This window comes from Oryza glaberrima, chromosome 10 (genome assembly GCF_000147395.1).
Source record: "Oryza glaberrima chromosome 10, OglaRS2, whole genome shotgun sequence".
In the NCBI taxonomy this organism is placed as follows: domain Eukaryota; kingdom Viridiplantae; phylum Streptophyta; class Magnoliopsida; order Poales; family Poaceae; genus Oryza; species Oryza glaberrima.
The window spans coordinates 11,755,211-11,780,951 of record NC_068335.1 but is presented as its reverse complement, the minus strand read 5'-3'; the positions used below and the strand labels follow the sequence as shown (position 1 = coordinate 11,780,951).

Genomic DNA, 25,741 nt, shown 5'->3' with positions numbered 1-25,741 from the left:
AGGCGTACCGGGCCAAATTATTGAACTCGTGCAAATACTCCATCACGGAGCGGTTGCCTTGCTTCAACTCCCGAAATTCCCTCTTCTTAAGGGCCATGACTCCGGCGGGCACATGGGTCCTCCGGAAGGCGGCGGTGAAACGGGCCCAGGTGATAGGCTGTCCCTCTGGCTGCGTAGCCTGGAAGTGGTCCCACCATAGAGATGCGGGCCCCTGCAGTTGGTGGGCGGCGAAGATGACTTTCTCCTCATCATTGCACTGTACGGTGTCCAACTTTTTCCCCATGGCATGCAACCAATCCAAAGCATCAACGGGGTTATGGGAGCTAGAGAAGGTAGGCGGGCGGATGCGGAGGAACTCGGCAAGCTTAGAGTGCTGCGGGGGTGGTGGTGGGGGTGGAGCATTATGTTGCGGCGGATTCTGGATGTGGTGGAGGAAAGCAGCCATCATGTTGGCCTGCTGGGCGAGGATTTGGGTGAGGATGGGGTTGGTGTCAGGTGGCGGTGGTGGTGGCGGGGGAGGAGGTGGAGGTGGGCTGCCATGGTTGTTGTGGTTGCTGCCTTCGCGGTGACTGCCCTCACCGGTACTAGCGCTTTTTCTGGTTGTCACCATCTGAAAATCCCACACAGAACCAGCAAACAGAGAGAGCTGACTATTAAAATTAACCACCCACGACTACCATAATTCTTGAATTTATTTCTGCTATTAAATTGGTTCATTAAGGTTCAAGTTGCTTATGCAAATAAAATAAAGACAGGCTCCGACACAATTATACCACACACCGGTATAACCATGCCCCACACGACTCAAGCAGGAAAACAAACGAGAAGAACGCACGCGCGAGGCTACTAGCTGCTCGTCTACTTCTGCGACGGACCAGGGCGGAAGGTGAGCAACAGCACATCCTCCGTGCTACCAACGCCAGAGGCTCCCTCCTCCTGAGGAACCGAGGGCGCGGGCTCGGCGCAAGGGGTCTCCACGAAGCAGGTCCACGCCAAGGACTGACGAACAAGCTCAGGCCTGGAGGTACTCTTGCGGGCGGTGATCTTCAGGCTGCGGCAGACGCGGCGGCGCTTGGGGCGGCAGACCTCCCCCTGAGCAATCTTGAGCTGACACAGCTGCGCTTCCACTACGTCCAAGTCCTTCTTCAGCTGTAAATTCTCCTGACGCAGCTCCAGGATCTTCATGTTGTTCTCGACCAACCCACGGCGCACCATATGATGGAAGTCGATACGGGCCGCGTCGTACGCCTCCACCATGCGCACCAGGTGCATGATGGTAGCATCATCCTCCGAGCTAGCATCCCTGAAGGTGGCGTAGTCGTGGGCTCCTCCTCGACGAGAGTGGTAGCGGTAGGGCGAGTGCTGCAACTCGTCCAAATAGCGCTGGTGAAGAGTGCCAATGGCGAGGAGCACGGTGTTCTGGCAAGCGGCGGGGAAAGAATCTTCACCCGCGGTGACTGCCAACGAAGTCCTCTCGGGAGAGCCGATGAGGATCACCGCAGTGACCTCCCAAGCGGCGCGGGGCTCTGCATCGTCACCATCCTGCTCCGGAAGCTTCTTGCCCTGGTAGTCCACTCCATGCAGATATCCCAGGACAACGCACATGCCCCTCAGCTCCAAAACAAAGCCAGTCAGATCCAGGCCATGACGGTTGAGGTTGCCGGCCATCTACAAACAAAAGCAAAAGAGAAAAGCAACATTTTAAAGATCAGCTTTTGACGATAAATGAAGCAGCAGGACAGAGAGAGACTAGAGGATTTTCACAAGTAAGAAAGGATTTTTATTTCGAAAATATTGCTATGGCTTGGGATCTAAGGCTCGTCCTAGGGTTAAGGAGGCTCTGATACCAACTTGTCACTACCGGAAATAACCCAACGGGCGTTCCTTACGTGCGTGTATTATTCCTTATCCCAGGAGGTAAGGTACACCAAAAGTTGATACAATACAGAGTTTAACAAGCGGAAGCGTAAATAGTTAATTTATTACATGGGCGGCGAAGGCCCAGCACACATGAAGACAAACGAAAAACAGCGGAAGACTAGGGCGACGACCACAGGCGCTTGACGGCAGGCACGAGCTAGACACCAAAGCCTTCATCTTCCAGGAACTCCTCTTCTGGGTTTGGGAAAAATTGAGCAAGACTGAGTACAACCACCGTACTCAACAAGACACACCCACAAGTGCAGAATAAATGCAAGGGAGTACAAGGGAGTTATAATATAGGGGGTTAGGGTTTGCAGTAAACAGCATTAAAAGACACTTAGTTGCTCAAGCTATTTGGTAAACACGATCCTAGAGCTATACAAGATTATTAATCAAGGCCGTGAACCCACACGAACCTGCCTTAACCTAAGGCCTACGATGATTCAGACCGAACTGGCAACCAGACCCAGGTCCCAGCTCGTCCCAAGCCAACCCAGGCCAACCATTCCATATTTTAGTTGTTAAGCAGGTTTTAAGAATTTAAAACACTAACTTGGAAACATTGCTAGGCTTGCCCATAACCGAGGGCGCGGCTATTCGAATAGGTTATACTCTGATCAGAGGTGTACATCTTTACCCACAAGACACATCTTCCTCACGTGTAACCACGTGCCACATACCACCACGGTATACGGACGAAAGATGTGACATAGTTCCCAACCCATCCTAGCCATAGACAAGAGTACCGACCTAGCCCTACCTACGGCCGGAACCTCTGGGACAGGTAGGCAAGACCGAGCCCCTAGCAACAGGACACCAGCCCTGTGCCATGACATCTCGACTACCGGGCCGCAGCTCGTGTAGCCTTCATTTGTCCTAGAGATGTCCATCGACCCCTGACTTCGTCCATCTCCATCCGTGTACTTTTGTTTATAACCAGACTGAGCCACAAACTAAGCCTTACCCACTAGACATGTGGAAGTACGGTAGTGCTTTGCAAAAGAGGCCCGAAGACCGATTCTTATGTGGCCGAGGTGCTACTATCAAAACCATGCACCCCGAGCCCAACCTAAAACCATTTTGAGGGTTTTGAATAGAGGGGGAGGTGTGAATCCAATTCCACAATAATCCAACCATTCCACAATGTCCAAGTGATATGAATATTCCCAAAGTCTAGAGTTATAAAACCACCTAATGTTGCCTAATTAAACAGTGAAGCATCTACCTAAATTCCTACTAGTGGTACCATGAATAGAGTACCCACTAGTTGGGGTTTTGTTTATTCTAGGGTGAACAAGGTAATAATAACAATAACAATAATAATAAGGTCATAACAAAGGTAAATAGGCATGGCTAAATAAAACAGTGATAACGCGGGAATTTAAATAAAGCGATAATGCAATAATTTAAATCAAAATAATTTTATAAATTGGGATTTAATATGCTCAAGGATGATGTGACTTGCCTTGCTCGCTTTCCCAAACGTCGGCTTCAACCTCCAAGTTTATATGTTCTTTAAGTGAATATTTGCGAATTTCTTCATTTAAATTTTAATTTAAAAAGGATTTATTGCGTCAGCCGAGGGGAGGGGGCGCGCTGACCGGGTCCACGGGAGTAGGGTCCACGCGGCAGCCTCACGGTCCACGGTGGACCGGGCACACCCGGGCTCACACCGGCCGGCGCCGTGGGCCTCACGCGTCAGCCGCACCCGAGGACGCGGGCGTCTGATGGCTGGGCCCCACGCGGCGGCTACACGGCTCGCCCGGAGGCAGCCACGACGGTGCAGCCGGCGGGAGGCGGCGCCCGCGCCCCTATGGTCGCCGGCGGAGGCCATAGGCACGGCGGAGCGGCCGCCGAGAGAGGGGAAGGGAAGGGGGAAAAGAAGCGGCGGTCCACGGCTCACCCCGGGTCGACGGCGACGACAAAGGAGGCGGCTAGAGCGGAGGAAGGCGGCGGCGCGGCTCGAGTGGTCGGGGACGACGGCGCTCCGGCGGTCGGCGAGCTCGGCGAGGTGGTGGACGGGGTCGGCGACGATGCGGCGAAGCCGGAGAAGGCGACGTCGAGGCGGGAGACGGTCCCGGCGAGCGGAGAGGGCCGGCCGGAGGTCGTCGGCGATGGAGGAGAGAGAGGGCGACGGCGCGAGCTCGATTCCGGCGGGGAGACGGTGCGGCAAGTGGCGGAAACGGGCGAGGGAGGCGCGGGGAGGGTTTAAATAGGGTTGGGAGGGAGAGAGGGCGGCCGGCGGGGAAGGAAACCGGCGCGGGAGGTCCGGCCGCCATCAATGGTGCCAACGAGATTTGCGGGAGCAAATCCGGCCGTTTGAATGCGAGAGGGAGAGGGAAAATAGGGGGAAAGGGGGAGGGGATCACGGGGAATAATTCCCCCCACTTAATTGCACGTGGGGGCGGCGGGATGCGGCGGATTCGGCGGCGGCGGCGGCGCTTGGCGCGGTCGGGGTGGCAGAAGCGGCGGGAGGACGGGGATGACGGGTGGGCCCCACTCGTCCGAGGGTGGCGGGCGGGCCCGCCCGTCAGCGGCGCGCGCGCGGGGAGAGGCCGAATGGGCCGCGGGGGAGAGGAGAGAGAGAGGAAGGGAGATGGGCCGGATTCGGCCCATCCAAGGGGAGAGAGATTATTAGGGTTTTTTCTTTTTATAAAACCTTTTCAACTTTGTTTATTTCTTCTTAATTATTATTTGTGCTATGAAATTCCACTAAAATTTATTTACACATTTTAGGCTGTTAGAAATTATACAAAAATCCTCCAAGCCTTATTTGACTTTTAACTTTGCACATTTTAATTTTTGGAGGCTTTCACAAGGATTTTAATTATTCTAGGCATAATTTTGAAGGATATATTTTAGGGTCGTTTTGGGACGTGACACTCCAGTGGGCATTCAACCAGGTGGAGTGGCCGACGAGGGGGAGACTGTCGGTGCCATTGTGGATGAAATGGAGAGGGAGGATTCTGACAACGAGCGTGTAGAGGAAGGTGATTCGTCAGATGATGAGACGGATATTAATCCAGCAGAATGGGCTAGTGAGGATTTTTCTGGGCTGATCGTCTCTGAAGAGGATAGTGTGAGATGGGAGTACAAAAAAAATGAGGTTATTCAGGGAGCGATTTATAGTAGAGCAGAAGATATGAAGGAGGCGGTAAAACATTTTGCAGTGTCACTTCATAGAGAGTTTTGGGTTGCCAAGTCGAACCGGTCGCAATATGAAGTTTGGTGTGTTATGGAAAAAGATGGTTGTCCCTGGAGAGTGCACGCGTATAAGGGGAAATGGAAGGATTATTGGACAGTGTCAGTCGTTACCAAGCATACATGTTTTCTACCTGGTGTTCAGAAATACCACAGGAACATTACATGTGCATTTGTTGCATCTGAGATGTATGCGCATGTCATCGATAATCTCACATATGAACCAAGGTCAATAATCCGACACATCGAAGAGACATACAAGTATACTATTAGCTATGCTAAGGCCTGGAGGGCCAAACAGAAAATAATAGAGATGAGATTTGGAACTTACGAAGCCTCGTATGACAATTTGCCACGCCTGCTTGGTGTTATCGAGGAAAGAAACCCTGGGAGCTCTTACGAAGTGAAGAAATTCCCCTCAATTGAACATCCTGGCAAGAGTGTGCTGCAAAGGGCGTTCTTAGCTCTACATGCATGCAAGATGGCATTCGTGAACTGTCGTCCTGTTCTCTGCATTGATGGGACATTCTTGACAGGAAAGTATCGGGGCCAGATACTAACAGCAATAGGGGTAGATGGGAACAATCAGGTATTGCCCTTGGCATTTGCTTTTGTTGAGAGTGAGAATATCAACAGCTGGTACTGGTTCCTGAAATTGGTTAAAACAAAAGTTGTTGGTATAAGGCCAAATGTGTGCCTGATACATGATAGGCACGCTGGCATTCTGCGAGCGATAGAAGAGTTGCAGTTTGGGAGTATGGAACGAAGATACCCTGGTGTTTGGGAAGATGTACAAAGTAGGTGGTGCATGCGTCATATGGGAGCTAATTTCTTCAAGCAATTCAAGAACAAGGAGCTCATGAACATGTTCAAGAGGCTGTGCAATCAGAACCAGGAGAAAAAATTCAAAGAGCTTTGGAAGAGATTAGATGAGTTGACAGCCAAATGCAGTGATCAGCGTGCAGCGGCTCCATCGACCGCCGTTGCTGACCCTCCTCAAGCTCTTGGATCTCTCCCAACGGATAGTCCAACATTGGTTAAAAGAACTGGATTGGAGATTCGGAAATTTTCTCAGTGGATTCTGCATGAACCAAAAGAGAAATGGGCCAAGGCGTATGACACAAGTGGTGCTAGATATGGAATAATGACAACAAATTTGGCAGAAGTTTACAACTGGGTGATGCGCGGTGTCCGTGGACTGCCACTAGTTGGCATAGTGGAGTTCATTTTACATGGGACATGCAGGTATTTTAGGGATCGGTTCCAGGCAGTTCTTCCCTCTATGCCGAACAACAACATTTTGTTTGGAACTTTCATGCAGAAAAAGCTAGAGGAGTTGCGTAAAAAGGCCATGAAACATCGAGCTCTAGTGCAAGGTACCCAACAGCACAGGTTTGAGATACTATGTCAAGATAAGGCAGGCAGGGGTATCTACCGCAAGAGAGTGAAGCAGGAGTGTGTTCTCGAAGCCGACGGCATATGTCATTGCTCTTGTGCAAAGCCGAAGCTGCTCCACAGGCCATGCACCCATGTCATTGCTGCCGCAGCGGAGTGTGGCATACCAGATGCAGTATATGTGTCACAGTACTTCAGTAAGCAAGCAATATATCATACATGGAGCGGCGAGATTTATGGGTTCGGCATAGCTGGGGAGTTCACAGAGACTAACGATGAAGTACTCAATATTCCTGACCCATCGAAGCTCCGAGGCAAGGCTGGAAGGAGGAGGACTCGTCGCATCCACAACGATATGGACGAGTCGGAGGCTGGCAGGGTGAAGCGTTGCAGCAAATGCGATGAACATGGGCACACCTACAAGCATTGTCCTAAAGACAAGGAGAAACCAAGTGCGGTGGAGGCAGGACTATCAGGATCAGCAGCAGATGGAGCTCGCCCTACGGGTGAAGGCACTACCTCCACTCGACCACGTCCTAGGCGTCGTCATGCCACGTTTGGCTACGTGGTGTAGTTCTTATGTTCTATGTTGGCATGTGGCTTTGCTTGTAATTCGTTTCGAACTTATCGATGTGTTTATGTTTCGTCGTGTAATACCCTAGTCCAGTTAGTGTAAATTGGATCTATATCGGTGTGCGCGAGTCAACAATGGATTAGCGTAGATTGGATCTATGCCAATGTGCGCGGGTCAGCAATGGAGTAGCCGACGACGCGTATGAATGAGAGAGTGCCTCGGCATGCATGCCAGGTTATGGGGATGCCCCGATCTCAGAACCCCTATCCCCTCTTATATAGGATGAGGGGATCTCCCTAGTCTATCTATCAAAGATATGCATGATCCTCACGATTTATATTTTATCCTCTCTTACTTAATTTACAAAATAATCGCATGGGTGTAGGGCTCTTGGCCCACCCTACGTCACATTATAGTTGGCCAAATGGGCTGCCCGGCACGGCACGCCCATGCCTGGCCATGCCTAGGCGGAGGTTAGTCGGGCCAGCACGGCCTGACCGACACGCCGGGCCATGCCGGGCTAGCCCACAGGCTGCATACACGGCTCAAGAACGGCCCAATACGACTTGGGTCGTGCCGGGCCGGTCCGAAGGCACGACAACCTATCATGCTTCTCCACAAAATAAGTATATTTTTCATCCCTCAACTCTATGGGCAGTGTTGATATGGCTCGAAAATAAGTCTATTTTGTATTCCTCTTCTCTTTGGGCCTTGCTTTATATGGTTATGTAAGTCTATTTTGCATCCCTATACTATTTTTCATCGATCGCGCCGTGCCAAGCCGGCCCACCGTGCTGAGGGTGCAGCCCAGGCATGGCCCGGCTGTTGGACCGTGCCATGGTTGGGCCGGGCCAAAATGGCGTACCTTGGGCCAGGCCACGAGCCTCGGATAATATGGCCATCTATATGTCACATAGCCCAAAGGTCTCTTCATGGGTACCACGGGTGTTATATATATATATATACTCCGCATACCTAAAGGTTCTAGAGAGAGTAATAATTTATGGGAGTAGCTATATTTATAGCGTTATATTTTTCACCAAAAAATAGACGGCATGTATTTACATTGTAAGTAACTAAGTTCCGTATGTAATTTTAGTGTATTTACAATAGAAGTCCCAAAATTACTTATGTAAGTCCTAAAATTACATATGTAAATCCCCCAAACTTACACTGGTGGAGAAACCATCTTTACTCCCGGTTGGAAACCCCCCTTTAGTCCCGGTTTTCCAACCAGGAGTAAGGATCTGAGACTAAAGATGTCCATCTTTAGACCCGGTTGAAATAACCGGGACTAAAGATGCATCTTTAGTCCCAGTTGGTACCACCGGTACCAACCGGGACTAAAGATCCCCTCTCTTTAGTCCCGGTTGATGTTACCAACTGGGACTAAAGAGACAATAACGACAGTACTAGATGGTCCCCTTTTTCTTTTCTTTTTTTCCTTTTTATTTTCTCCGAATCAAGTAGGCAAATCCCCAAATCAATCCCCAAATCCCAAATCAAAGTAACATCCCAAATTCACATCACCAAATCCACATCATAAATCATAAAGTTACTTATACACGCAAATCAAATACATCACAAAATCCTAAAAAAATTACTCAAATGCATCACAGATCCAAACAATGAATCACAAATTTATACATCTCAGTGAATCACAAATTAAAAAAAACGAAAAAACGATGTCGTTGTCGCCGCTCGCCACGACCGCCGGACGCGGCTGCCGCTGCCCGCCGGCCGCCGCCGGCCGCGGCCCCGACGCCCGCCGGCCCGCTGGATGAGAAGGGGAGGAGGGGGAGGAGGTGGAGGAGAGGGGATGAGGAAGAGAGTTAGAGAGGAGAGATCTGTGGAGAGGGGGAGAGATTCGATCCGCTAAGTTGTAATTGTGGAGGAGAGGATAAGGGATAGCTATTATATACTACGTGTTCAATTTTAGTCACGGTTAGTATTACCAATCGGGACTAAAGATCTAGAGATCTTTAGTCCCTGGTGATCTTTAGTCCCGGTTATTGACACCAACCGGGACTAAAGATCCTCGGCCCCCTAACATGCATCTGACAGGGGATGAACTAGGACGAAAGATCATCTTTAGTCCCGTACTAAAGATCAAAATTTTTATAACCGGGACTAAAAATAATCTTTAGTCCCGGTTCTTTTTAGAACTGGGACTATTGTGGATTTTGCCAGACCGACCAAAGATGGTTCCTCCACCAGTGTTACATACTAATTACATATTAAGTGGTGTGTAAGTGGGATGTAACTACTGTGTAAATTTGTAAATATATAAATAACTACCCGCTGCATACACATACATGCAAGTGTGAACGCAGAAAAGCAGCGGGCAGCATATCCAATTGCCATAAAACTGACTGCTATGGAGCCAAAAAACTGGCGACAAAAATATAGTAAAACCGTAATTTATTAGTCCCACAAACTCACTCTACTTGCACAAAATGATACTTATCACACATCGTACCCAATATTCTCAAGTGCAACAAGACAAGCTTTGTACGATAGCAGCAGTAGAGATATGTGATTGGCAGCTGCTAGCTCCCAAGATCCTGTTGCAGCGACAGAGAGATCCACAAACTCACTCTACTTGCACCACATGATACTTATCACAATTCACACATCGTACCAAACATTCTCAAGTGCACCAAGACAAGCTTTGTACAATAGCAGCAGCAGCAGAGATCAGTGATTAGGCTTTAAATCACTGATCAAGATGAGTGGCGCAACGGCGGACTGGGCATGGTGGCTCGGCCTCGTCGCCGGCGCCGTCCCGCTGCTCGCCCTCTCTCCGTCTGGCACTGCACCGACGCCTTCCACAGCGCCGCCTTCGCGTTCCGCCGCCGCGGGACACGCGCGAGGCTTCCCCCGGGCCACATGGGCCTGCCGTTCGTCGGCGAGACCCTCTCCCTGATCTGGTACTTCAACCTCGCCCGCCGCCCCGACGCCTTCATCGAGGCCAAGAGGCGGCGCTACTGCTACGGCGACGGCGACGACGGCGGCGGCATCTACCGGACGCACCTGTTCGGCTCGCCCGCGGTGCTCGTCTGCTCGCCGGCGTCCAACGGGTTCGTGTTCCGGTCGGCGCCGCCCGGCAGCTTCGGCGTCGGGTGGCCGGTGCCGGAGCTCGTCGGCGCCTCGTCCCTGGTGAACGTGCACGGCGGCCGGCACGCCAGGCTGCGCAGGTTCGTCATCGGCGCCATCAACTGGCCGGGCTCACTCCGGACCATCGCGCGGGTGGCGCAGCCGCGCGTGGCGGCGGCGCTGCGGTCGTGGGCGGCCAAGGGCACCATCACCGCCGCCGCCGAGATGAAGAATGTAAGGCGCCGTCTTTGTCAGCTGAGAATTGACTGGGTTTGTGTAGGTGTAGCACCTACTAGTATTTAAAGATAAGATTTTACAACTACATGCAAATTATCATGATTTTTTTAAAAAAAATATGGATATCTATCGCACTACAAAATTTCAATTTAAAATATAGCTTCTGTAAAGAGAAACGAAAAATAAAAATCCCATCAAGTAGTAAAATGAGCCCTGTTAGTAGTTTAGGGGTAATTAAATATGAAGACAATTATTTAGGGATTAAGTTCTCCGGTCAAATAGTTATAAAAACTACAATAACAATTTCCATGAAAAAAAAATCTTAGAGCCCCACTACAGTGCTCTCTACTAGTAGTAGGAAACAATCTAAATCATTGATCTTATTTGATCGAATGGTTTAAATCTATTTATACCGCCATCAGCAGTAGTAGAAATGTGGAGAGACATTATTGAAAAAAATAGGTGCCGGAGGGGTATAATATCATTTAGCTTTGACTAAACTCTTTTTTCTTTCTTTTTTTGGCTTTTTTGATGGAATATGAGCGATATCAACCCAATGGAGGACCACATAACGATTTACCTGAAAAAAATAAATAACAAAGTTACCCCTAATCACTGTATTAGTAAATTACTGATTTACCCTTAAATACTACTAGTAGTATTATACTACCATTAGAGATCACCGGAACATTGCTCAAAATCATAAATATATCTCGTTCATCTCCTATGAACACGAATGTATATGCTTCTTGGATCAGGTGACGTTTGAGAATATATGCAAGATATTCGTGAGCATGGAGCCGTCGCCTCTAACCGAAAAGATCCACGGATGGTTCACCGGTTTGGTTGCTGGGCTCAGGTCGTTACCACTGGACATGCCAGGAACAGCGCTCCACCACGCTCGAAAGGTGATCTCTTTTGATGTTCCCTTCTCTCTCTTTGCTTGGATTTAACAAGGCCAGATTTCCTATGCCGGCACACATCTGCACACCATGCAGTGCCGGAGAAAGCTGAACTCGGTGTTCAGGGAGGAGCTCGAGAGGAGGAAGGTGAAGATGGCGACCGGAGAAGGAGGCGACGACGACGACGGTGACCTGATGAGCGGGCTGATGCACGTGGAGGATGAGCAAGGTAGACGACTCAGCGACGATGAGGTCGTGGATAACATAGTCTCCCTTGTCATCGCGGGCTATGAGTCAACTGCTAGTGCCATCATGTGGGCGACCTACCATCTCGCAAAATCGCCCAGTGCCCTTGCCAAGCTAAGAGTAAGCCAATAATTTACTATAGTATATTTCTCTAAAAGTGCTTTCAAGTCTCAAATGGCTCTCACACATGAACAGATCGATCCCATATCTGGCATGTTGCTGTCCGATGAGCATTCCTACATATGAATGGATCACTTGATCACCTGGGCCATGGCCAGAGGCCTAGGATTGGCAGCCCATTAGTATGGAGAATTTTTAACCATATAATCACCATGTAAATCCCAACTCTCTATGGGCCAATCCTGGTCTGCCCTTAGATCGATCCCATAACTGGTATGCTTGCTCTCCAATGAGCCCTCTCATCAGTGGCAGATTCAAAAAATTTCTTGAACCTGGACAAGTCTAACGAGATAAAAGCATATACAAAATCTATTTAACTATATATAAATTTTGTAGACTAAAACCAACCTGAGAGGTTAGATGGATTAATGTATCCTGGGCTAGACAAGTATATTTAACTATACAAAAATTTTGTCCTTAATAATTGCCATGTGTTTAGCCTAGCAGGATTTGTACTAGTGTAGCAGGCGGAGCCTGAGCACCTGCCCATGATGATCGACCATGGCTTCATCCCTGCCTCTCATCATGCAAACAAACAAATTATGTGAGTTGACATGGAGTTGGAATGAAGAGATGGAGAAAGTGGACGCTAGCAAAATTACAAAAATAATATGAGTTTTTAGGAGGTTGGGGCTAGGAGGGAGGGGAAGGAAGCATCAAAGAAGGTGAAAGAAAAGGTGAGATATGTTAGGACTTAGGAGGTGGTCAGGAGTGTTGTGGACGCTGTTAACATCCAAATTTAGCTCCTAGATTAAAAGTAGGAAAACATAGTCGAATTTGAAAAGTACTGTGTTTCCTTCATGGGTTCGGACTGACATCCGCCTTTGGGTCAGTCTAACTAATGGTGTGGGGCCGATCTGACCGGTGGTATATGACTGGTATGACTGGCGGCATATGGCCGGTCTGACCGGCTAAGTCCGATACGAGTCCAATTTCACCAAGTCTCGGGTTGTCTTACTTCTGCTGAGGGTTTTTAAGTTCTAATTGGTCTTTGCTATCTCGAGTAAGACATGGAGAATGCATTATAGGAGGTAAGACCAACCCTTTATAAAGACTATGGCTGGTTCAGTTGAGCACATTATCTATGACAATCTACTTAACACAATTAGCCAATTGAATATCTTTTTCAATATCGTATTTACTTTTTACCTGATTCTAGCCTAGTTTCGTCTATCTTTATTGATTTGCTCCGTAAATCATCTGCCTTCGTTTCAAGTGCGAATCCCTTTTGTAGGTTTGTCTTGTAAACCTTCCATTCTGCTCACGAGATGGGTGTTTATCTCTCTTCTGTCTAAATCAGCTCCATTAGCCAGCTTTGATCTTCAAAACCCATCTTGGTTTGGATTTGTTTAGATTGAGGTGGTAGGCGACTCCTTATTACCAAAAAGAATTAGGTGTTTTCGATCGTGTTTGACGGCATGACAAAAAAAAAGTTATCAATAGATGCATGCACTTAAAAGGAGAGATGGATAGGGATCGATCAGCCTCATCGACAAAATGTATGAGGAGGACGTATAATAGGAAGAAGAAATATTAGAACAATTGGAGAGAAAAATGGGATATATATGGGAACGGTTTATTCAATTTCTTTCACCATCCAAAATGATTGTTAAAACTAAAATCCACATTGAAAACTAGTCTAGAAAATCTGTTTGAGTGACCAGCTCCTCTCAGCTTCCGGCCAGCCATCAGGGAAAAGCATACCCGCAGGTTAGGCTACAAATCCACAGCTTGAATTGCTTTTGATGTCCTAGATGGAATGTACCTACGATAAAGCGCTACGATGGACTTAAGTACTGTTGCTACATAGTGTTTTGTGCCCTACCCTTATTTTTTGATTTAAGTTATAGATTTTACTTTTATTTCTGTTAGCACACTTTTTAAACTGTTAAACGATACATTTTGTATGAAAATTCTCTATATAGAAGTTGCTTTGAAATATCATATAAATAAATCAAAATTTTATGTTTTAAAAAACTCAATTAATTATGTGTTAATAGCATTTTCATTTTATGTACCCATACTTGATCTTTTATCTTCATAGACTCAAATGGGCCTTAACAAATATCCATGTAAACGTACTACAAGGACACACTTGTCGGTGTGCATTCCCAATTCATAAGATTTCTATGGTCTAATTATGGATAAACCACTGCTGAGAAACCCATCTTTAGTCCCAGTTGAGCAGCTTATGAACTATTCGAATCGGGACAAAAGTGATTTTTAGTAAAGGTCAATTCTCTTGTAGTGAGCTAAAAACTCTCACGCGTGTATGCCTACATGTATATAGCCTACACGATCGATACAAAAGTACTGTATGTGACTTGCTACATGACTTACTACAGGAGGAAAATTTGGCCATAGCCAAAGAGAAAAATGGTGATGGTTTTATCACTCTCGAGGATGTCTCCAAGATGAAGTACACTGCCAAGGTTTATGCAGTAAATTAGTAAAAGATGCTTAATTCATGAACACGTGATTATTCCATATAAACATATTCAGTCGAGCATATATGCAGGTAGTAGAAGAAACAATCCGATTGGCCAACATAGCTCCGATGGCTCACCGCGTGGCACTCAGAGATGTTGAGTACCGAGGTGGGTATCGTTATATCATATACTTTGGTCATAATTTTTTAGAGGAACTTTGATAATCACTAATATAAAAGTGAGCACATAAAAATAAATGAACAAAAAATATTAGTTACAGATGGTTTGTTTTCCCAAATACTTTTGTTTTTTTAATGTAATGGAAGAATTTGTATGCATATACAATGTCTGCATAATATGCAATTTGCATGGTATTTGCCAATATGTTGGTATCTTGGTATAACATGCAGGCAATAGCAAACTGATCAACGGATTAAACCAAATAATCATATCAATAGGAAAATAACATTGATGTTGGTATATATACATGCAGGGTATACAATACCAAAAGGGTGGAAAGTTATTGTGTGGATCCGATCACTACATGTCGACCCAGCATACTACGACAATCCGTTAAGTTTCAACCCGGATAGATGGGATGTAAGTTATTGGTTCGAAACTACTTATTATATATATGTCTCTACACCAAACATGCAATGCTGAAAAAACTTCTCTATACATTGGCCCTCTCTTTGGAATGCTGAAAAAACTGAACATAGCTTTAAATGCGACATGAGCTTTTAATCTGAGTAAAAAGATCAACTGCTGGAGTGCCAGCTGCTACAAAGATCGTCATGAATCTAAAAAATAATTCTTGAAAACGCATAATAATTGTGCTTCATTTCATTAAAAAAGATATATATTTGCAAAGAGAAAAATTCTTGAAAACGCATGATAATTATGCTTCACTTAATTGCAAAAAGAGAAATATTTGCAAAGAAAGAGGTCAAGGAACCTCTTCCAACGAGGCTAGCATCACACATAACTGAGAGGGCCAAGTGCCCAACCAACACAAAACTTCTAAGACTAACTCACTAAGCAATTTATCTCAACAAAATATTAACCAGTACACATTTTGTTATAGTAATTATTTCGTATGTATACGAGTAGAGCTCATCTGAATGGGGAATGAGAACATTGGGAAGACAAACAATACAATCACACACACACACACACATATATACGTTGGTGCTTTAAATTTTGATAGATACAAATTTAAAAATAAAGCCTCTAGACATATATAGGGCATATACTTGAGGTTATTAACCCATATATAGATCATTGTTTTTTTAGAGCAGATCAAACATTAATTTGACCCGGTTTTTTGGAGAAAGCCGAAAGAGGGATACAGAGTCTTGAAATACAAGAAAAAAGGACACGACACACAAAACAAAAAGTAATTTCTGGGGACTCCAGCTACATATAATGCCCACAACCCAGACAGATTCGCACAAGCACAGGTTCCACCCCCTCAGACTTGATAGGCACAAAAGACAATGCCCAACAGACACTAAAGATCTACAGGCAGCATAGTTGGCCTCACTTGCTTTAGTTTGTCCAGTATAGCTTCAAGCCAATCCTCGAGCGCCTTTCGCTCTTCTTCCTTTAGGAACACCTTCCACTTCTGGGCAAACGAGATTGACCTGTAAACAACCTGTAGAGGAGATGAAACAAAAGCATCCTTAAAAACCCAATCATTTTGAGTCAACCAAAGAGCCCAACAAACACTAGCTAAAAGCACCATCCAAGCATTCTTCTTCCTCCTGTCCCAAATTATCCCAGTGCACTCCTAGAAGGAGATAGGTTTATTGCTCAGAAACAAAGCTTCCTTAATTACACACCAGGTAAACACAGCAAAAGGACAGCCATACATACAAGATATTATTAGTTGTTTCTTTGCTCTTGCAAAGTTTGCAAAACTCATCCCCACCCCTCCAATTTCTTTTGACTAACTGAGAAGCACAAGGAAGTTTTCCTCTCCCAACAAGGTAAAGGAAATGTTTTATTTTTAGAGGAATCTTGCCCTTCCAAATAGACCACACATTTCAGTATCTTTAACCCTCCCCCCCTCCCCAAAAAAAAAAGTTAACAGCTTATACATAGATTTAGCAATAAAAGACTTATGTTTTGTGTAAGGTCGGATTACTTCATCCCTATCCCCATCAAGCTGGACATATTGGAGAATATTCTTCATATCATTCAGTTCCACCTCTCTTTCTGATTTCAGGTTCCTTCTAAAAACCAGATTCCAGTCGCCATTAGCCCACATCTCCATGACAGTAGCTTTTTGCTGCAAACTAACCTCATATAACTTGTGAAAAGTCACCTTCAAAGGAGCATCACCATACCAAACATCACCCCAGAAGTCCACACCACTGCCTTCATGTACTTTGTTTTGCACCAATCTTTGCAGGTGTTTTTTTTGCATTGATGCAAACTTTTCCAAAATTGAGAGCCCCCCGCCTCTGAACTCTGGAAAAAGCTCCATTTTCCAGTTTCATAACCCACTTGCTAAGGAGACTGATGTTCATAATTCTAGTATCTAAAAAACCCATCCCCCTAAAATCTTTTGGTCTACACAAAGCTTCCCACTTAATCATGTGGTATTTTTTCTTCTCCCCCACCCCTTGGCAGTAGAATATGCTTCTAGCAGAATCCAATTTAGAATGAAAACCCTCAGGAAGAAGGTAGAACCCTATAGCATACATTGGAGCACTGGACATACATGAATTAATTTTAATCTCTCTGCCCCCATAAGATAAATACCCACTTTTCCATGATTTCATTCTCTTCTCCACTCTTTGAATGATCTGATAAAAGTCTTTCATGGTGATCTTTTCCACACTCATTGCCAACCCTAAGTAAGTAAAAGGCATCTCCCCCACCTTACAATTCATCATGTTAGCCACTCTTAATTCTCCTCTTCACTCACTCCCAGCACATACATCTCACATTTTTTATAGTTTATTTTCATTCCCAAGGGTTCTTTTAGCAAAGCAGTTTATTATTTTCTTTTGAACATGTGTGTCGATCACTCGATATGCAGTTTATTACACATAAGTGCATTAATTGATCAGAAATCAGCGGAGCTAGGCACGTACCAGGTGTTCGGTGGCGGCGAGAGGATCTGCGCCGGCAACATGCTGGCAAGGCTGCAGCTCACCATCATGCTCCATCATCTCTCTTGTGGTTACAAGTATTTACTAAACTTCCATACCTTAATTAACATTACATGTGTACAATTTATTATTCTTAGTGTTAACTCATCTTCTGTTCTTTTTTTTCCTTCACTGGCTCAATTTATCTCTTCTAGATGGGAGTTGCTGAATCCTGACGCAGGGATTGTTTACCTTCCGCACCCAAGGCCAACAGATGGGGCAGTGATGTCCTTCAGTGAACTCTGATGGCAGCTATATCATTCAGACATAGAATAAAGTCACCAGTACATTCTGTGGCTTAAGAACTTCAGAGTTCATATATACTATTGCTAGGTGCAAGACTGATTAAGAAAAAGCTAAGAAGCAACAATGCATGATATGTATCACACCAAGCTGAGTTTCTTTAAATGTGTTATTCAGTTGTTGTTCCACATGTTTTGTATATACGTAAATAAACTCTGCCAAGAATTTCTGTCTATTAATAAATTGTGAGCTTTTGTGAATTGAGGAATTTCTGTCTATTAATAAATTATGAGTTTTTGAGTTGAGGAGGAGTCGAAGTTGCTTAGCCGGGTATAACAAGCTCATCAACGATAACCCCTCAAGTAGCGCAGTTCACCATGGGTGGATGAGCAGTGTTTGCTCCTCTAATGTGGTGTCATCTTGTGTTGTGGCGAAGTTGAGCTGTTGTGCCAGGTGATGAGCTAGGCAACGATAATCAACAGTCTTGAGAGCCCAAGGCGAAAGCATTACCCCCGGTCTTCTGGCGGTGGCGATGTTGACAACGCCTATGGGCATCATCTTCCCTCTTGGGGGCATTGTTAATAATAATAATAAATTGTATGGTACGCAAACTTGTTAGGTGAGTGTAATTTAGTATATTAACTTGTAAAATGTCTATTTTAGTGCACAAACTTGTTAAGTCGTGCGAACCAGGATCACAATAGCTTGGCAAGATTAATTTTACCAAGCTGATGTTGATTAGCATGTGATGTGCAGAGTATGCATAAAACATGCTATGTATTCATAAATTTGATCTCTACTTTATCCTTTATAATTGAAATGATCAATATCATATATTTCTAACCCTTGTATCGTTGCTCGACTTTCATATCTTTCTCTACAATCACTATGTCCCATTCTATAAATTTTTACTGAACATATGTCTGTATAAATAGCATTCTCACATATGTGTGTGTGTGTTTACGTAGTATGCTAATTAACACATGTATCGACAAGATTAATCAGGCACTCCTCCACTTCTTTTCCTAACAAAAAGATATCTTTCATCTTTTCCTCTCTCCAGTCACTGGAAACACCCATTGCAAGTCTTGCACAAGTCACCTTATCCATTTTCCCCTCCAATCTCCCACCACAAGTCTTGTAAGTGCAGTTCGATCATGTTTCTGCCAATTGCCTTCGATACATAGTGCTTCCCTCACCATCACCATGTTGGCACTAGCAAGACCCACCAGTCATCCCCTCCCAACTACCTCCCTCTCCTCTTCATCTTACATACATGATGTTATCATCTCCCATCTTCATCAACTCGGCACTAGTATCCTCACACTCCCCTCTTTGTAAGGTTGCATCAGTGGAGATCTTTTACTGCTATATCCCGACTCCCGCTTGCGAACCACATAGAATCTCTCACACTTGCCATTAACCCCACTCACCACCCTCTCCTTCGTCCTCGCGGCTCCAGCAATAATATCACTTGCACCTGATCACCTACCCGTCTTTGCCACCCAAGCTTTCCCTCTAAACCTGATCTTATAGTGCCCCCTACCAAGGGAAATAATCCGGCCTAGGGCTATACTAATAACTTTGTTTATTTAAATTTGTCGACGGGGGATAACCGTAGACTGTATATTGAGGGTTGGGGTACGTTGGTACGAGGATCTACACGATACGACATCAAGCACATAGAAAATAAAGATTATACTGGTTCAGACCCCTTATAAGGTAATAGCCTTAATCCAGTTCATATGGGATTATGAGAAAAAACCACAGAATACAATAAAGAACAACAGAACTTCGAGATTATTAATGAGATCCTTGTCGAGAGCGTCTTGACGAGATTTATCGGTGAGTAGGCTTCAAGTTCGTCCAGATCGCTTAAGTTATGGCGGGTATCTTGTGCTAAGATTCGATGTTCGGTACCCCTCAAGGGGTCTCTATTTATACTGCAGATCACCTTAGTCTCCGAGTAGGACTCGGAGACAATGGACCCCGTACAATAAGATAATATCGTCATCTTCTCCAAATACAACTCTGACACCTTCTATTCGTAGAGATTGTTTCATCAAGAACTTAACAATTTCCTTTAACTCAAAAGGATACTTCCCGTATACTTGAGGATATATCGTATCCACATATCTCATGACTCCTAGGATAAAAGGTATGTTTTATCCGTAACCCTGACAAAATTTTCATGTTTTTATTTGTAGGATCTAAAATGGATTAAACTTTAAAGAGACTACAATTGGGCTCAACCCTTAAGTACCCTTGTCTTGTCTCCTCGCTGCCCCTACCTCCATCCCATCATAAAGCCCTAAAACTTAATCTAGAGGAGCTCGCCGGAGTTAATAAGTTTGAGTCGCTATCATTGGAGTGCCATAGGAGAAGACGCTGCCGTCGGTGAGTTCTTCCGTCCGTGGCTTTCATAACGTCTAAGAAGCCGACGGCTAATTTCAATCTACTTACAGTAGCATAAACAATTGCTGGACATAGATGGAGTAAGTATTTGTCCAAAACTCCAAATACATAGCTAAAAGGTTACTACTATATAGAGAGTAATAATTCATTAGTCACACAATTAAACTCACTCACACCAAATGAATGATACTTATCACATGGAACCCAAATATTCTCAAGTGCAACAAGACAAGCTTTGTACAGTAGCAGCAGCAGGGATCAGTGATTAGCAGCTGCTAGCTGCCAAAGCTCCCGTGAGATTAGGCTTAATTTATACTCCCTCCGTCTTATAATATAAGGATTTTGAGTTTTTATTTGCACTGTTTAACCACTCGGCTTATTTAAAGAATTTTGGAATTATTATTTATTTTTTTTACTTACTTTATTATCCAAAGTACTTTAAGCACAATTTTTCGTTTTTATATTTGCACAAATATTTTAAATAAGACGAATGGTCAACAGTGTAACCAAAAACTCAAAACTTGTATAATACGGAGTATATCACCCACCCACTGTACTATTCCGCCGTACGTGCAACCTCAATTCACTCCAAGATGATGAGTGGCATGCAGACGCCAGTAGTGGCCGTGGGCGCCACGGACTGGGCGTGGCGGCTCGGCGCCCTCGTCGCCGGCGCCGTCCCGCTGCTCGCGCTCGCCGTCTGGCACTGCACCGACGCCTTCCACCGCGCCGCCTTCGCGTTCCGCCGCCGCGGGACACGACGCGCGAGACGGCTCCCGCCGGGCCACATGGGCCTGCCGTTCGTCGGCGAGACCCTCGCCCTGCTCTGGTACTTCAACCTCGCCCGCCGCCCCGACGCCTTCATCGAGGCCAAGAGGCGGCGCTACTGCTACGGCGACGGCGACGACGACGCCGGCATCTACCGGACGCACCTGTTCGGATCGCCCGCGGTGCTCGTCTGCTCGCCGGCGTCCAACGGGTTCGTGTTCCGGTCGGCGCCGCCCGGCAGCTTCGGCGTCGGTTGGCCGGACCCGGAGCTCGTCGGCGTCTCGTCGATCGTGAACGTGCACGGCAGCCGGCACGCCAGGCTGCGCAGGTTCGTCCTCGGCGCCATCAACAGCCCAAACTCCCTCCGGTCCTTCGCGGAGGTCGTCCAGCCGCGCGTGGCGGCGGCGCTGCGGTCGTGGGCGGCCAAGGGCACCATCACCGCCGCCACCGAGATCAAGAAAGTAAACTAACCATATACATATACTAGCTTCTCATTCTTGCATACTCCTAGCTACTTGCTCACATGGATGCAACGAATTATATGTTGCTTTTCACCGATCGATCGATGGATCCATCGAGATCAGGTGACGTTCGAGAACATATGCAGGATGTTCGTGAGCATGGAGCCGTCGCCGGCGACTGCCAAGATCGACGAGTGGTTCGCCGGATTGGTTGCCGGGTTCAGGGCGCTACAGTTGGACATCCCAGGAACCGCGTTCCACCACGCTCGAAAGGTGACACCCTGTAAATTAATTTTTCTCTGCTTGGATCGGATTTAACAACAGTGAAGCTAGAGATGGTAGAAAGTACTACTGTACACATGAATTTGTGCATGCAGTGCCGTAGGAAGCTGAACTCGGTGTTCAGGGAGGAGGTCGAGAGGAGGAAGCTGAAGGCGAAGTTAGAGGAGCACGACGATGTGATGAGCGGGCTGATGCGGATGAAGGATGAGCAGGGTCGGCGGCTGGGCGACGACGAGGTGGTGGATAACATAGTCTCCCTTGTCTTGGGAGGCTACGAGTCCACCTCCAGCGCCATCATGTGGGCAACCTACCACCTCGCAAAATTGCCCGCTGTCCTTGCCAAGTTAAGAGTACGTAAACCAATAAAATGAAGTATTTTTTTTCTTCTATAAGGGTTCGTTTGAGAGAGCTTTTGATAGGTACAACTTCGAATTCTTCTAGAATCTCCAGCCACCAAAAGCTCCTCCAAACAATCCAGATTTTTACACAAATTCTAAAAATCTATAGTTATAGAATCTAGAAAATGAAATAGATATTAGAAGCTAGGTTTCCCAGCTTAAACTCCTCAGTCCTATATGTTAGTCGCCAGATACCTGAAGAAATATATCCCGTAAAACCATCAAATTCTATAGGTGGCTTATGGATCTATAGTTTGCTAATTTTCTCTTCTCTCGCCTCTCCTACTCAGCATAAATCAGAGGTGTCAACTTTTATAGCCTATTTATGTTATCTTATTGTATATGATCTAACAATGGTGTTGGTTTCTAGAGGGGTCAAACCAAGATGACACAATAGTAGCCGCAAGCAGAGCGGCCTATCTAAACTCTTCTCAAGTTTCCATTGCTTAATTGCGTTTTTTAACCTTATCAAGTTTTCTCAAACATAGACCATTTTTAATATTCTCAACTCTTCTCTAAAGGTAAGACATCTTAGAATTTTCTCCCATGTTTAATTTTCCCGTATTAAACAAGTACTATCCCCTATCACAAATAAATAAAATTTCATTTCCAATCCAGTATAAAGGAAGTTGAGGCGTTTTCTTAATTCTTGGGCATAAATCCAAAACAACTTGGAACCAAATGGAGTATATGTGTGTCAATAGACTATTTTCTAAAGGAAAAAAGATTTTATACCTTGATGAGATAACCCCCTCATTATTTTCTGAAAAAAAACAAGCAAAATAATGATGAAAATATTTTTAAAAAATTTGGAGACATTATTAAAGACTATTTTGGTGACAATGGCAAATATATGTATATATCCACTATCCTAGAAAATTCCAACTGTAAATTCGGCCCATACATTGGGGAGGAGGGGGGGACTCCAAACTATGAATAGTACCTGAGCTAATTATCACTTTATTTGTCTCTTTTCTCGTTTTGGAGACCATGTTCAACTTAAAGTCTTTTTGGAGTGGTAGATGTCAATAAATAATATATTATCATTTTTTTAGAATTTCCATAACTGTTAGTATATTTGAAGAAGTAAGTAAAGAGATATGGGGCACATCCTTTGGAGGTATACATATCCATCTTCTTAGCTTATTACGTCTCCTTTGGAACCAAGAAAAAATAGAAGATTTTTATAGGATTGAAATCATGTGCTGCTTTAGAATATTTGAGATTCCTACAAAATTTATTTGGAATGGCTTAATTCATTGGAATTTTGGAGCCTTTCCAACCTGAGGTTGAACCTCATAAGAAATTTTTCTTTTGTCTATCTCTCTCCTCAAATCCTAAGCTTTTCCTATGAAAAATCCATACAATAAGCTTCAACAATTCATATGTTTTAGAATTCCCAAGGACATATACCACTTCCATTCCTTCGTTTTTTCTGTCACGTGTTTTTTATTCATGTGTTCCAAAGAAGTCCTTAATAACACTTGTGTATGCATGTCTTCTCATAATTACATTAATTATCTACATGGATGTGTGCCTTGACTTTTACAGGAAGAGAATTTGGCCATAGCAAAAGAAAAGAATGGAGCCAGCTTCATTACTCTAGATGACATCTCCAAGATGAAGTACACAGCCAAGGTACATGTACTAAGAAATTAATGAACATGATTTCAATGAGTAATCAATGAACTTATGAACATGAACATATCATTGAGCACTTGCAGGTAGTGGAAGAAACAATTCGGTTGGCCAACATATCTCCGATGCTTTACCGGGTGGCACTCAGAGATGTCGAGTACCGAGGTGGTATCAATAAATTATACTTTAATGATTATTTTTAGAGACTTTGATCATCATTAACATAAAACTAAGGTCATAATTATCAAACGCCTCCATACTATGCATTTTTATGATATTTTTTTTGTTGGTATACAACATGCATGTAAGGGCAAATTAATCGAAATAGTAATTATACATGAGTGGAAAATAACATCAATGTGTTACTGACATGTGGCGCCAATACCCGTGGTCTTCACAGTTCACACTGTCATTTCTAATCTATACTAGTAGTATGTTTGCACTCTTACCCAGCAATTATATAAACTACAAGAATAATCACAATTTTGTATTGTAGACTGTAGAAAATTAAAACTATCAAAATTATTTCTGGAGCAGAGGGAAAATGGTACTAATGAATAATTATCGAGAATAACCCATGATCGAGATACTAAGTAAATTCTCACTCAAAATTGTTTAATTGTATGCATGCAAGCAGGTTATACAATACCAGAGGGGTGGAAAGTAATTGTGTGGATCCGATCACTACATGTTGACCCTAAATATTACGATGATCCGTTGAGCTTCAACCCCGACAGATGGGATGTAAGTTGGTTCATAACTATACATGAAAATGAAAAAAAAATACCCAAAAAAATATAGTTGGATTGTGCTGCATCTACCATATAACAAAGAAATAAAATGGTCTATGTGTGTGCATCTACCATATACAGGCACTTATCTGATTGGGGGGTTGAGAACTTCATAAAACAGATAGGGGAAGAATTGTGGTGCTTTGAATTTTGATAGATAAACTTTCAGAAAGATGCATGGGCTGTGTTTAGATCCAAAGTTTGGATCCAAACTTCAGTCCTATTCCATCACATCAACATATCATACACACACAACTTTACTTTTCAGTCACATCATCTCCAATTTCAATCAAAATCCAAACTTTGCGCTGAACTAAACATAACCATGGTCTGCAGAGTTATGGACTTATGGTGTACTTGAGGCCATTAATTTCCCATAGAATTCTTTCTAGCATAGCAATATAAAGACTTGCAATTTAATCATGTTCTTTTTAGTAGCTTATTCACCAGATTATATTCCCCATGCTTCAAAAAATATGTTTTCTTAAAAATTCTTCTTTAATTTACTACTATAATCAAGTAGATGATCGGTTAAAGTAATCCTATTTAAACTAGTAGCCCCACTTATAAACCAATTTTATGGGCCAAGCCCACAAAACTTGCTTATAAATGAGGACTTGAGTGCCGATCTGCTATATATTTACTCCCTTCAGGTTGCAAATAATTATCTTTTAAAAAAAAACATTGATGCTACAATGCTAGACTTAAAAACTTTGACTATAAATAATTACTGATATACGTATATAACACATGCATAGATTAATCTTAAAATGTACTTCAATAATGTTATATATTTACTGATACTTTTTATATATTACAATAGAAATAGTGAAAACTTATTTTGTGGAGACCGTATCTTTATCAAAACGATAACTATTTTTAAATTTGAAAGAAAACGTAACTAAACATATGTGGTCGTTCATGTACATAATTTATTACTCGATCGAAGTAAATGTTCTTCCTTTGATGATAAATTGCCAACTTAATCATAAGTGCATTGATTGATCAGAAAGCAGCGAAGCTAGGCACGTACCAGGTGTTCGGTGGCGGCGAGAGGATCTGCGCCGGCAACATGCTGGCAAGGCTGCAGCTAACCATCATGCTCCATCATCTCTCTTGTGGTTACAAGTATTCACTAAACTTCCAAACCTTCATTAACAGTACATGTGTACAATTATTCTCAGTAATAATTCACCCTCTGTATTTTTTTTTCACTGGCTCAATTTATTTCTTCCAGATGGGAGTTGTTGAATCCTGATGCAGGGGTTGTTTACCTTCCACACCCAAGGCCAACAGATGGGGCTGCCATGTCCTTTAGTAAACTCTGATGGCAGCTTATATCATTCAGATAAAATAAAGTCACCGTTCACCAATGAATGACATGGCAGATTGGCAGGCTAAGTT

The 25,741-nt window shown here is 44.4% G+C and overlaps 2 protein-coding genes and 1 pseudogene across 2 annotated transcripts; all 3 read left to right on the top strand.

Moving 5' to 3' along the window:
• Nucleotides 1-5,437: 5,437 nt before the first annotated feature.
• Nucleotides 5,438-7,093, top strand: LOC127785843 (uncharacterized). The gene has a single exon (XM_052313215.1). The coding sequence runs from the start codon at nt 5,438-5,440 to the stop codon at nt 7,091-7,093; it is 1,656 nt and encodes a 551-aa protein (XP_052169175.1).
• Nucleotides 7,094-9,712: 2,619 nt separating this feature from the next.
• Nucleotides 9,713-17,848, top strand: LOC127753209 (ent-kaurenoic acid oxidase 1-like; annotated as a pseudogene).
• A 2,924-nt stretch (nt 17,849-20,772) lies between these two features.
• Nucleotides 20,773-25,665, top strand: LOC127753210 (ent-kaurenoic acid oxidase 1-like). The gene is made up of 8 exons (XM_052278675.1): nt 20,773-21,228; nt 21,352-21,501; nt 21,606-21,860; nt 23,460-23,546; nt 23,633-23,711; nt 24,184-24,290; nt 25,347-25,465; nt 25,575-25,665. Exons 1-8 carry the CDS (start codon nt 20,788-20,790, stop codon nt 25,663-25,665), a joined length of 1,329 nt encoding a protein of 442 aa, XP_052134635.1. The 5' UTR covers nt 20,773-20,787.
• The last annotated feature ends 76 nt before the right edge of the window (nt 25,666-25,741 follow it).

Excerpts from the sequence above, each read along its gene's own strand:
- LOC127785843 (XM_052313215.1), top strand. The coding sequence starts at position 5,438 with ATGAGATTTGGAACTTACGAAGCCTCGTATGACAATTTGCCACGCCTG.
- LOC127753210 (XM_052278675.1), top strand. The coding sequence starts at position 20,788 with ATGGGCCTGCCGTTCGTCGGCGAGACCCTCGCCCTGCTCTGGTACTTC. Across the intron at positions 21,502-21,605 it reads CGTTCCACCACGCTCGAAAG|TGCCGTAGGAAGCTGAACTC; the intron begins GTGACACCCTGT and ends TTGTGCATGCAG. Across the intron at positions 24,291-25,346 it reads TCAACCCCGACAGATGGGAT|AAAGCAGCGAAGCTAGGCAC; the intron begins GTAAGTTGGTTC and ends TTGATTGATCAG.